The 12,221-nt window shown below is 52.0% G+C and overlaps 3 protein-coding genes across 4 annotated transcripts in view; 1 reads left to right on the forward strand and 2 right to left on the reverse strand.

Annotated features, from left to right (window-relative positions):
• Nhe2 (Na[+]/H[+] hydrogen exchanger 2) overlaps positions 1-12,221 on the reverse strand; it is a 250,996-nt gene that overhangs the window by 125,371 nt on the left and 113,404 nt on the right. The gene's annotated exons all lie outside the window — the stretch shown is intronic.
• The window catches only part of LOC143424631 (ciliary microtubule inner protein 1), a 168,223-nt gene that overhangs the window by 82,144 nt on the left and 73,858 nt on the right, over positions 1-12,221 (forward strand). The window lies entirely within an intron of this gene.
• The window catches only part of LOC143424453 (uncharacterized), a 106,492-nt gene that overhangs the window by 62,577 nt on the left and 31,694 nt on the right, over positions 1-12,221 (reverse strand). The window contains exon 3 of the mRNA XM_076896509.1: positions 2,490-2,740. Within this exon, the coding sequence (XP_076752624.1) occupies positions 2,490-2,740 (251 nt within the window). The remainder of the gene's footprint in view (positions 1-2,489; positions 2,741-12,221) is intronic.

Below are 12,221 nucleotides of genomic sequence, written 5' to 3' on the forward strand. Positions count from 1 at the left end.
CAGGGACGTTCCCCTCTCTATCCGTTCGCCTTTCCGTTTCTCTCTCTCTCTCTCTCTCTCTCTCTCTCTCTCTCTCTCTCTCTTCGTTCCGTGTTTCCGACGCTGATGTTATCAGCTCTTGTCGCGTCTGCTGGAAATAAATCTTTTGTGGAAGCGTCGAGAAGAAGGACCGTCGCGCCCGCGCCTCTCTCCCCGATGCGGAGGCGAAGAGGACCGTGCCCGGGGAAAATAGACGGAGGAAAGTCGCGTCGGGCCGATTGAAAGGGAGGAATAAAGCGGTGGGCGGAAAGACGGCGGAGGGGTGGGAAGGAAAAAGGGGCAGGAGAGATTGTAAAAAGGGGAAAGGTGCGGTATCGATGGGAAAGACCGGTTTGAAGGTCGGTTCTTAATACCGCACGGGTTAATTGGGGTGCTGCAGGTGGCGGTAAATCGTTCGCGGTCGTTCCTGTTCGCTTTTCGAGAAAATCTCTCGACTCGTGACTCGATCAAACGATAGGATAAGGAAAGCGTGCGTCGAGCTGTTGTTGAAAGAACAGAGAGAACGAGAGAGCGAGAAAGACAGACGCGATTACGGTATCGTATGTACACGCGTACATAGAAGCGTAATAGGAATCGAACGATGAAGGGACCGGTTCGTTTATTTGCGGAGCCCAAGTTTGGTTTCCATCAAAGGAAACTTCAAAGGACCGTATTACGCTAATAAACACAAAATTCTAACCCAACAGCGTATCACCGGATTCGTTCGCGGTCCTAAACCGTGAAAACCGCGAGCGCACTTAAAAAGAAAGAAATTACCATATACTCGTAAACGGGTCCGTTGTTCGCCGGGTCGTTCGATTTACGAGCGCGCGGCTCGCTCGATCGCGGATAAATCATTTGCCCGTGGAACGCCATTGAGACGAAGAAGAACCTCTGGGCGCGGGAAACCTTGAGGAAGGAAAGTCGCGTCTCGAGGAGAACAAAAGAGAAAAAAGGAACAAAGCGGCGGAAGGGAGAAAAATAAGGCGGACAGGGAAAGCGAGCCGAAGAGGGGCGGTGTAGCGGGGGAGAGGGAGAGAGGTGGAAAGAAAGAAAGAGAAAAAAAAAAAGAGGCGGATGGAATGTGGGCGCGGGAGCCCGCGGTCTGGTTTTCCAGACGGTCGAGAGGAAAATATGTGGGTTAGATAGGCGCAGCTGTGCTACCATCCCAACCGAGATTAGATATCAACGGCTTTTTTCCAGACAGCCTTCGACGTTCCGCGAATCGCGTAATAATCTCGTCGAAGGTCGTCGACGCCGCCCGCCGAATAGGGAAACGCATTTCCTACTCCTTCCATCGAAAACTGCGCTCGTCTTATCGCGATATCGCTGATACGAGGTCGTGAGGAACGCGTGGAACGATACCGAGCACCGGGTATGCGATCGAACAGCTCGACGAAGGCACGCGGGTAACGTGCTCCAAGTGATATATATCGTTGCTTTGGAAAAACGAACGCGGAAACGTGGACAGGTGTGGCTTTAACGATTGGAATGATCGCAGGAAAGTTGCAAATAGGCGCGAGAAAATTGTATTCCCGTGGTTGTCTCGAGCTGAACGCTGTGTTGGTTTATGGATCGGCTGTGCGTCTTAATTGGCCGTACACGCGGTAGAATTTGACCGTGTTTTGTATCTGTTGGGGAGCGAATCGATAGGTACGATAGGATCTCATTGATTCTCAGCTGTCTGGAGCATTTTTCAGGCTTAAATGCGAGCCACAGTGGTATAGGTAGGAAGGGTCAGACCGATAAACGGGGTGGGTTCCACTGTTACTACTATTCGAAGGGTATCCGAGTACCGAGGAATTGTCTATCGAAATATACGCGTATAAATAATCTTTCGATTGCAATCGTCTATTTATATCTTGGGTTTCTTAGCAAGCAAAAATAAAGTTGTTTGCTCGAAATAATCGATGGACACAGCGGAACTGTATAAAAGTTCTGAGTGCTTTTCAATCAAATATCGATTACGATTCGAGTAATAACGGTTACATCACCGAGAAGTATGCACGCAGCTGGATAGTCGTCGCGTGATAAAAGTCAGTTGGTCATTCGAAGAAGATGAAAGGGGACGCGGTGCTGTCTCGCGATAAACATTTCAGCTACTGAAATGTTGATTCCTGACCTGGTTCGCCGGCTCTGTCACCATCCTTCAGCCGCTGCCTTATATTTAGTCGGACGCATTTAGTACGACAAATTGTAGATCAAATCGAATCGAGCGATCGGTCAACCGAACGAAACACAGCCGACGCGTATCGTATCTCACAATAAAGATATAGAAATTACTTAACAAGAGTAAAAAAAAACATCGTTCGCGATACGAGTTCGAAGCGACTCGAATTTCCATTCGAAATCCCATGTCGATCGCACTTCCGATCGATTGGAAGGTGTCGCAAATTCAAGGCTGCGCTCGTAAACGTCCGACAGTGTCTTATATTCGATCGACACGCGAACGAAATTGAAAATCGACTCACCGGTGTGCCAGGATGATGGTGGTCCTGCAGCAGGAGACGCCGTTGGTGCGACGCCGGTAGCTCCTCCCGGTGATGATGATGATGGTGTCGGTGATGGTGGTGCCGATGGTGATGCAGGATCGAGGCGGAGGCCGGCTCGTGCAGTAGCAGCCGTCGATGATGAAGATGGTGCGATACAGTCGCCAGGACACCCACCAGTGCTCCGACTATCAGGACGAGCACCACTGACACTATGTAGCTACTCGCGCTCACTGCGAACAGACAATTCGATTCGTTCCGCTTTAATACCTTTCCTACGTATAATCTGCACCGGCGGAGAGATTAAACGTATGTAAACATACTACATAATTAGTTAGTGGAGCGGCAGTAGCTTCGGCGATAGTCGCGGTTGAGAAGCGTGCGCGAGGGCAAAAAGTGATTATGTTAACGAATCGTCGAAAAAAAAACCGTATTTCTGCAGCGAGTTTCGACGGATAAAATTGAATTTCTACAAACGCATCGACGATAACGTGGCTAGGATCAGGGCTGCACATGTGTACAGTCGATCGTACTTGTTCAACTGAGAAACGAACACCGTACAACGTAATCTGTATGGCAGTGATAAGTGATAGGCGGTCTTTATTTTCTTTTTTTCTCTCCGCGACGACACTCTTTCCCAGACCGTTTCCTGGGGGATCTAGACGTTGCTCGGTGAAATATCACTCGAGATAAGTGTGACGCTAGAAAATGATATCGGCGTACGTTGAAGGAGCGAACTAGAGCGAACGAGAGACTTCGGTTCTACGAAATATATCGAGCAGCTCGTTCTTCCATTACTTCCTATTTACTGCCATTTTATCGTCTCGTCACTCGTCCGTCAGTTGACGGAAGAACTCGTTATTAATCTCGCGTTCGCGCGCGTCCTTTCCTACACGAAATGCTATTAATCATCGCAGTTCTTCGATCTCGCCGAGTCAAAAATTGCGTAAAAAGCAACGATGTACTTGATCCTTCGCTTGAACCGAGTCACTCCAATAATAAATCATGACGAGATCTATGACGATACCTAGCAATAGCGGCCGCAGGCTCGCTACTTGAAATTCTACAAACATACGAGCCGTAAATCTTTACGATTCCAAGAAGAGTATAATTTACATAAATTTATTATGCATCTTATCTACAGATTTTCTCGTCTAGCATCATTTTCCTCTATTATAAATTTGCAAATGACTCAGTTTACTATCCCAGTAAACTCTGAGCTGTAATTTAATCCTCCTTCGAGAAATCCAATTTAACAGGGACGCTGTTCTACCTAATTCTAGTCGCTGAAAAATCTTTATTATTCGTCAGTCATTCTTCACGTCCACCGGTTTGATTAAAAATTAGCCTGCACGCGTAACCAAGACGTAGACAATCACGCTGGAGAAATGATCGGGGCAATCTCTGACGAGGATGAAACGCTATGATGCACGGCGAGCCAGTTCGTTTCGAAAAGAATCCCAACCGCTTTTCAACGGCGACGCGGCAAAGGTATCGACTAACTTTCCCGCTTCCAGTCAATTTCGTACGTGATGCGTGAAAAGGACTCGGGGAGCCAGCGAGTCCCGGACGCGAGTTTCCATCCTCCGGGACACGGGGTCTCTTCTCCGCCGTCCTATTCACCGGGTCCACGGGGCTGGAAAATTTCTTATAGTCACGCCTCGCGTACCACGTCCAACATCTCAAGTAGCTTCGCCTCCGCGGTGAAATTTTCGCGAAATTATACAGCCCGCGCCCGAGCAACTTCCCCGACCGACACTGTTCGCCGCGCCCTTTCCAACTACCCACCGAGGAGAAAGTTTCCCTCGACGAGTTTACGTGAAACAAAATGCTCGTACCCGGAGAGGACGATCGTCGTCTCGCGAGTATCGCGTGTATCGATAATTAAACGCTGCGCGTCTTTTCGCGCGATCGCGTCGTGACCATCGAAATTTTCATTCGACGTGGAAAACGATCGAAAAAAAAGAAAAAAAAAGAACGTCGTCGCAAGCTCGTAACCCGCGCAGAGGTGAGCCAGAAACCGTGTGTACGTGCGACTGGTGGGATCGGTGGGACAGGATGAGACACGGCCATAAAACCTTATCAACGTTCATCATCGCCGGTTGAACGGTTCGAACCGCTCGTCACCCGGCGCTCGTTAAACGCTCGACGAGTCGCGACGGTGCAGCACCCCGTGGTGGTCACGGCGAGAACGGACGCGAGCAGCGGCGACGAAAGAGAAGAAACAAAACCCAGACGGGAAAGGGCGGAAAGAGGTCCCTGAACCCTGGCCGAAAGTTCGCCGAAACGGTCGCGCACCGGTCGCCTGTGCCCGCGCGGACAAAGGACCCGGGGCACCGACGCGCTGGAAACTCGCTCGAGCGGAGATCTCTCTGCTCAGGAATTTTTGTTCGAGCGATGCTCGACTCGCGGCCAGAAAAAGGTTTCCAGCGAAGCGGTGGACGCGAAAAAAGTTTTTAATATCGACTCGATGCTACGAACTGTTCTATGTATATACAATAATTTTAGGTATCCATTGGGAGGCTGCGATGTCTCCAAGAAGAATCAGGGAACGAGATAACTCCACTTTAGGGATACATAGAATTTACGAAAACTTTCCTCGAAGACAGCGGGGGAGGTAAAATCTTATCAACCCTGGCCGCACCCCTAAATTCTGACGCGTCGAAACGAAGGGAAGGCGAGGTCGATTGTCCTGGCGAAGGTTGCCCCCGCCAGCGCGGGTCGCGCAAACGTTTCGCGTGTCAATATTTGACGGAGCGTTTAGGACGTCTGGCGTCTCGACGCGCTGCTATCCCGGGGCAGGACGAAGGTCCTTGCACCGTCTCTCCGTCTCCTGATTCACCCGGGCTCGATGACGTTCTAGAAACGGAACGTGGTGTGTCGTGGCAATTTGCGAGGGTCGTTTACTTCCGTCTCTCAAGGAGGAACGCTCCGGCATTCCTGTCGAGCGCGCGATCAAAGACGCGCACGCGAGAGAGAGAGAGAGAAAGAGAGAGAGAGAGAGAGAGAACGAGCAAGCTTTTTTTCCCGGCGGAGGCCAGAGATTTCCCTGAAGAGGTTTTGAAAGACGGCCTTCGTGACTCCGCGCGAGCCAACTGTTGGCGTTGCCAGATCGTATATGCCGGCCACGGACTCTCCGAAGCCGAACGGAGAGGCGAGGGCCGGGTGTATGCGCTGTATATAAGCAGCCATCGCGGCATATTATCCCGATCCCCGAGGCGGTGTCCCTCTTTCCCTTCTCTTTTTGCCTCTCCTCTTCTAGCACCCGACGCGAAAGGGACTGTCAGGTAGCCAGGGCCTTCGGACCTTCCTCTGCGATGTGCGCGCTCCGTCGCTCGGTATATAGGTACCTCTCCGCGCCTGTCCACCTTCCAGGGCCCTCTGACATGGCGACAGACTCGATCACGACGCGAGCAAGCCCGATCCTCTTCCACCGGGGAGAGACGACGATTTTTGTATCGCCCCGTTCGCCAGCTTCACCGGACGGAATAAGAATCGACTATCGGCACGAATTGAATTTTCCTCCCGTTGATCTCGAAATTGTCCTCGCATTAGAATAGGGACGAGGCTCGCGACGCTTTCGCCCCTCGAACGAACCGATACCGGTCGAGCGCGTACCGGCGATATTCAACGCGCATTGGCTGAATCCCTTACCGTGAACGATTGTTCTCGCAAAAACGGCATCGATCAAGTATTCCGGCTTGGACGGAACGTGGAATAAAACGGCAGGAATAAGAATCCCCCGTTCGCGTTGTACATTTTAATAAGCGGCGAGAATCTCGGGACACTTTTTTCCCCATCGCGAATCCTCCAGCGATGCGTTACAGCGGGCCTCGCGATCGTACGAAACGTTCTCGAGGATAATTTAGCGAAACTCCTTCTCTTAAGGAAGTATTTCCATTTTTCGCGTGGATAATTGAAAAGCCTTGGATTTTTGTACATTTTAAATATCTTTAAATCCACTGCCATCGAGAAGGGGTGGGTTCACTGTATCAGCAGTTGAATCAGCGAGCAGCTACCGATTGGCGCGTCGCAAAAATCGTCCGCGGATCCAATCCGCGGTGACCAATTCCACGTTCGTCCATCGGCTACTAAAAATTACAGTATCGTTGCTCGTGACCGTTCGAATCGATGCTGGTCGTCGCGACCGAAAATCCATTCGAATTACCGAGCCCCGCGGCAGATATCGCTGGTACCGTGAAGCTTCGTCGAGCGCCAGAATGAATCAGCTTTGATTCACCGCCGCGACTAACAGCGTAAAGGCATTAGACTCTAATGGGAAGTAACGCGTGGGAGGAAACATGGAAAAACTATCGTGGTGCCCGATGGTACCTTTCGACGCGTTGAGAAACGATGGTCCAAGTGATAACAGTTGACTCTAAATCCTGAACCGCGTAGCACGAACCGATGAATTTCCATACGACGATCGATTCAAAGGACCCAAGCTGTAAGAGGAGACAACGAATCCAGAGGAGTACTCTGGTCTCCAGGTGATAATTCATTCGAGCGACCGAAACTTGAACAGAAAACATCGACACCACAGCTGGCAGAGATGGCAAGAACGCTCGATCGGAAGATGGCGAAAAGCTGCGTCGAAAAGCGACGCCAATTCGCGGGCAACGTCCTCACGCTGGTTTGGTATCGGTGGTCCCCGCGTTATGGGGCAACGAATCGCCGTGACACGGCTCGTCCGGACGACACCGACGACGGCAGGTGCGCCGAGATCGAGGCGGTTGCATCGTTTCGCGGGCTTCCTCCACCTCCTGTCGGCCATTCGGCGATCATAAGCGCGCGCGGAGAGAGACTCGGCGTCCTCCTGGCCGTAGCGTGCGCACAACACGACACGAGCCGGTTGCATGTGCATCGGCTCTCCCTCTCTCTCTCTCTCTCTCTCTCTGTGTTTGTGCGTGCGTCTGTGCGCACTTGGGGCAACAGCGTTGGTGCAGTGGACGCGGTGCATTGTGGAGTAGCGAACGACCAAACGGGGCGAGGGAGGAAAGAAAGCTGGACGAGGCGGCGGCGGCGGTGGCGGCGGCGGCGGTGGTGGCGGCGGCTGGTTGCGGTGGAAGAGGAGAGGGACGCCGGTGCAGCGCATGCAGTGCAGCAGACAAAAAACGATGAACTGCGGTGGGGGCCAGACGGGGGGCAAAAACACGCGACGGGCCCCAAACCCAGGCCCCTCCTGCGCCGCAACCGACTCCCTTGCTACGTACACGCGATGTGCATCGCGTGCACGTATGTACGTATCCGTGTGTCAGAGTGGATGCACTTTAAGCACGACGCATGGCCGCCGGCGGTGATGGGCAAAATGTATTTCGGAAACTATTCAAGGGAATATATATGTGTAACTAACCGCGGTTGCTTCGTTGTTCACGTTTAACGTTCGAACAATAAATGATCGACATACGTAGACGTTGGGGTCTTCGATTGCGCGAAAGTTGATCGTTTGAAGACGCAACGTTCCTTCTTTGTACCCTGAAAGCTCGAATAAACGTATCACAAAAGTTACTCTGCTTTTATAAACCCCCAGAAAATCCATTCACAGTTCCATCTTCGAACACGGAACAAGACGAAGAGAGCTACTCTGCGATGAATCGCAAACATCAATGAGCGCTTGTCCAGTCGAAGCCGATAATTACAAGTACAAACAGAATACACACCGCCCTCCCTCGTTACTCTAAAAACAACTCCTTCGATTCGTCGCTCGAAAAAAGCCGACCTCCGTCCAATTATCATTCCGCGTAAACGCGATCCGTTTAATCGCGACTTCCAAACGACTTAATCGCGATGCGAAGCCGCGCGACGACCGCAGGCAGCTCCGATCGGACGATACGCCGTCGATCCATTTACGCGGTCCGCGTCATCCGCGTTCCGGATGTCCGACGTTGCGCAGGTGGAGAACGACGGTGTCGTAATCGCGGCGCGCGTGCAGCTGCGACCTTTGGTACTCTTTTTTCCCCTGCGCTGCCCCTCGAACCTCGTCCAGCGACGTTCCTCCGGTTATGGAGGCTGCTGCGGCTGCTCGTCGATGTGCAAACGCCGCTGCCGGTTTCGCAGACAGAAAATATACACGGCAATTAACCGGTGTTGTAATCCGTAAATACACAGGCTCGGGCCGGACTCGACGGGCCGCGTCGCGTTCACGATAAATGGCGAGAACTTCCGCGATTTTTGCATTTCAACCGTGACGAATGTCGCGCGGCTAGACTGGGAAATGCGAGGCCGCGCGCCGCGGTAATCGTCGATCGTTTCGCGCTCGTTCGTTCTCCACGGATGGAAAAATGACGGCTGGTTGATTTACGATTTTCCAAGGGCCTGACGAATCGGTGAAAAGGTCTGATGACTCGTTCGAGTTCGACGATAGAGCGAGACAGGTCATCGAAACTCTCTTTGGTCGGTGCCAACGAGGTAAGCGAAATAAAAATTGGCCTTCGCTAAATATAATCGCTATTAATCAACCACGCGTCGTAATGTTTGATCAAAATATTTGTCATCGGGATTTAATACGCGGCGTGACTTATTTACGCGATAAATCACGAATAATTACGATGGCAAACGGGAGAGGAAATTAATGCCCTCGTGGATGCGGTGCATTGCGAACGCCCCCGCGTCCCCCTTTTTCCTTATTTCGCGGTCCACGCCCGAAATCGCGGACCGTGTATTTTCTCGCGCAGAGATCAGGCCGCGAATCAGGTTACGAAACTTCCCGCCGCCTATAATTCGAAACTTTTAAAAGCGTTACTTCGGAACAGGTCGAAAAACCAATTAAAATGCAAATACGACACCCGTGTATGCGCTCAGAAGAAAAAAAAAAACGAGAAATACTCATTGTCGGAGGAGCGGCGCGGTTAACAGGACCCGAGTAACCGAGCGTCCCGTTCGCGCTATAAATCACGGGGATCGAGCGGCAATTTATATATTTTCGCGATGGAGGCTCTCGCTCTAGAGGCGAGGAGAGCCGTGCGCGACGGGAACTTCCGATTGGCAGTGCCTCTCCGCGGAGAAACGGACGATTACCATTAATTTCCCCGTAACGGTCCCGCGTAACCGCGCGCCAACGACGTTCGACAGCGCGGGTCTACGCGTACGCGTAACTTTCCCGGAACGGAGAAATTAATTTTCTCCGACACGCAACGCGCCTCGTGTACCTTCTTTCTTTGTAAATTATTAAAAGTTTCGCGCCAGACTCTGGCCCCGCCGTGCCCGGAGATACGTCCGCCTTTGTCGGTGATGCGCTCATGAATATGTAGCCGACATCGCCCCCTGTAACCGGGTGCCCGGCAATTTTTCTTTCCGAGCGGACGCCAACTTTGTTAATCCGTGATCCAGAGACCGTTTTACATTTTGATATCGCGCTGAGCAAACGGGTACGTGGATGCTCGATGCAACGGTTGTAATCACAGGATGAGAGAAACGTCACCGTGCGAGCTGTTGGGGGTTCATTGGTAATGGCCCGGTGTTAATTTTGCGAAATGTCTTGCTGCGAGGGTTTGGAGGACGTGTATACCTCGCGAGGAAGATATTACACCGTAAAAATGATAGGCGAGGAGAAGAGAAGACAAGTCATCGGGAGTGCGATGGGTACCTCGGTCGTACGGATGTATAATTCATTCAATCTATTAGATTCGAGTGATTTTGTTTCTCGAACATCTGTACGCTAATAGGTGTGGACAGTGCAATTATAGCGCAGCTTAAAATCTCGTCGAGTGTACACATCGTGTTATATTTAGCCGCGAACTTTGCTTTTCCAATGAACGAGAGCCGAAAATATTAAACCGTTCGGTATCGCGCGACTGTGTAATTATCGCTAATCACACGCGAGCTGGCAGGAGCGAGGATGAAAGGAGAGCATAAATATCGAGGCCTCGACGAGTCTGGCGTGCATCGAGAATCGGGCATTATTCGTCGCGTGAAACTAGCCTGAGACGCGCGCGAAAAAAGGGAAAACGTGTACATGCGGGCCACCGATGCCATCGACAGATGGTCCCGCATGTACTCGCGTACGGGCGGTGAGATATCGAAATAGTTTCGCACAGTGATCGTGGGGAAACCTTATTCCCAAGGTTATTGTTCCGGCGAAAGACGAGAGGGGAGCATTCGTAAAAATGACAAATCCGCCTGTCCGCCACGGACCTCGGTAGTCCATTTAATCTCGGTGGAGATTTTTGATGAATTGTTCTTGATCCGACGTGGCGGTTGCGAAATAACCCCCGTGCGATTCGAGGGGAGGATATCTTCGCGATGAAGTGGGGAGCATGGAAATTTCAGTATTACCTCGCGTAATACTTCCTCGACCAATGTTGCTTCCTTTTAAAAAACTCGCAAACGTGCAACATAGTGTGCAACGTAAAGGAGGGGCGCGGGATATCGTAACGGTGTTCACGTGGAAGGTTCACAGCGGACAGCACAGACGAAAAGAATATTACGTATCCACCACGTAGGGTCGAGGGCTCGCTGAAAGGGGCGAATCCGGTGGCGTGCATCTTTTCGAGATTTTTCGTCGATTTTTCCCGACGGAATCGGCAAGGGGGGTCTCTCCGTGGACGGATCCGTGCGGCGAGCCGGAGACGAAATCCGGTTTCCATTTCGATTCGTATATTCGCCTTTGCCTTTCTCGTTCGGCTGGCCGACGTCTGGCCGGGTCAAACACGTGTCTAACCCGCTCATAGGCGTGGAAACTTGGAATCGTTCGCGCGCCCTACCCGAGGGAATCCGCGATACAGGAAACGAGGTGCCAGCGATTGTTAGCTGCATCAGCCTCCTCAGGATTTATCATCTCTTTCTGGCTTCGAAGGATGCTCGAGTACAGTGGCGATGCTAATTAAAGTCGCCGCGTCGCGTCGAGCAGACGATGCTATCGCTGAAAAGCTGTTCTGCTTTCTAAGCCGAGGTGGAAACGAGGCCGAACGGGTCGTCACTCCGCACCCTCGTTTTCCTCGTATCGCGAACGACTGGCAACGAAAATTGATCCCGAGCGAGAAACGAGTCCGCCAGCGTCGGACGAGAGCGACGACGAACGGCTGCGTCGCGTCGCGTCGTGTCGCGTCGCGTCCCCGTGGCTGCGACGAACGGCGGCGCCTCGCGTACATCCGCGTGCATTCATCGGGGAGCGCGTGACGGTGCAGAAAAACAGCAGGCCAGCAGAGGAGAAAGGTCTCCGTCGGTCGTCGTTCTTATCTTCGCCTTTCTCGCGCGGCGTCTTTCCTATCTGGGTCACAGGACAAAGAGCACGCCTGGAGCAACAGCCGCCTAGACGTAGGAGAGCGTCGGAGGCGGATCGAGGGGGATATAGAAGAGGAGAGGAGTCGGGTCGAGTACCGGGAAAGAAAGAGCAGATTCTTACCAGCCAAGGCGACGACGCTCTTCCGCGCAACTTTCCCTCCTAGGCTTTTTTTCTTCTCCCGCCGCGCGAGTTTCTTCCCGCGCAAAAAACGCTCGAGACACGATCCGTGGAAATTATAGCCGCGGGACAGAAGCGGATAATCTCACGCCGCGCGAGTAAAACACGGTCATTGTCTCATACAGGCATATGACTGCGCGCGATATCGATCCGAGGCTACGTAGCCGGGTAGTTAAAGTTGAAGACGTCGGAAGGAAAAGTAACGTCGCTAGGAAAAGTAAAGTTTATTACAGCAATAAGAGGGGGATAGGAAGCAACCACCCTCGGAGCGGAGAATCTACTTAGTTCTCGACGGTCGAACCCCTAAACCCTCT

This window comes from Xylocopa sonorina, chromosome 6 (genome assembly GCF_050948175.1).
Source record: "Xylocopa sonorina isolate GNS202 chromosome 6, iyXylSono1_principal, whole genome shotgun sequence".
In the NCBI taxonomy this organism is placed as follows: domain Eukaryota; kingdom Metazoa; phylum Arthropoda; class Insecta; order Hymenoptera; family Apidae; genus Xylocopa; species Xylocopa sonorina.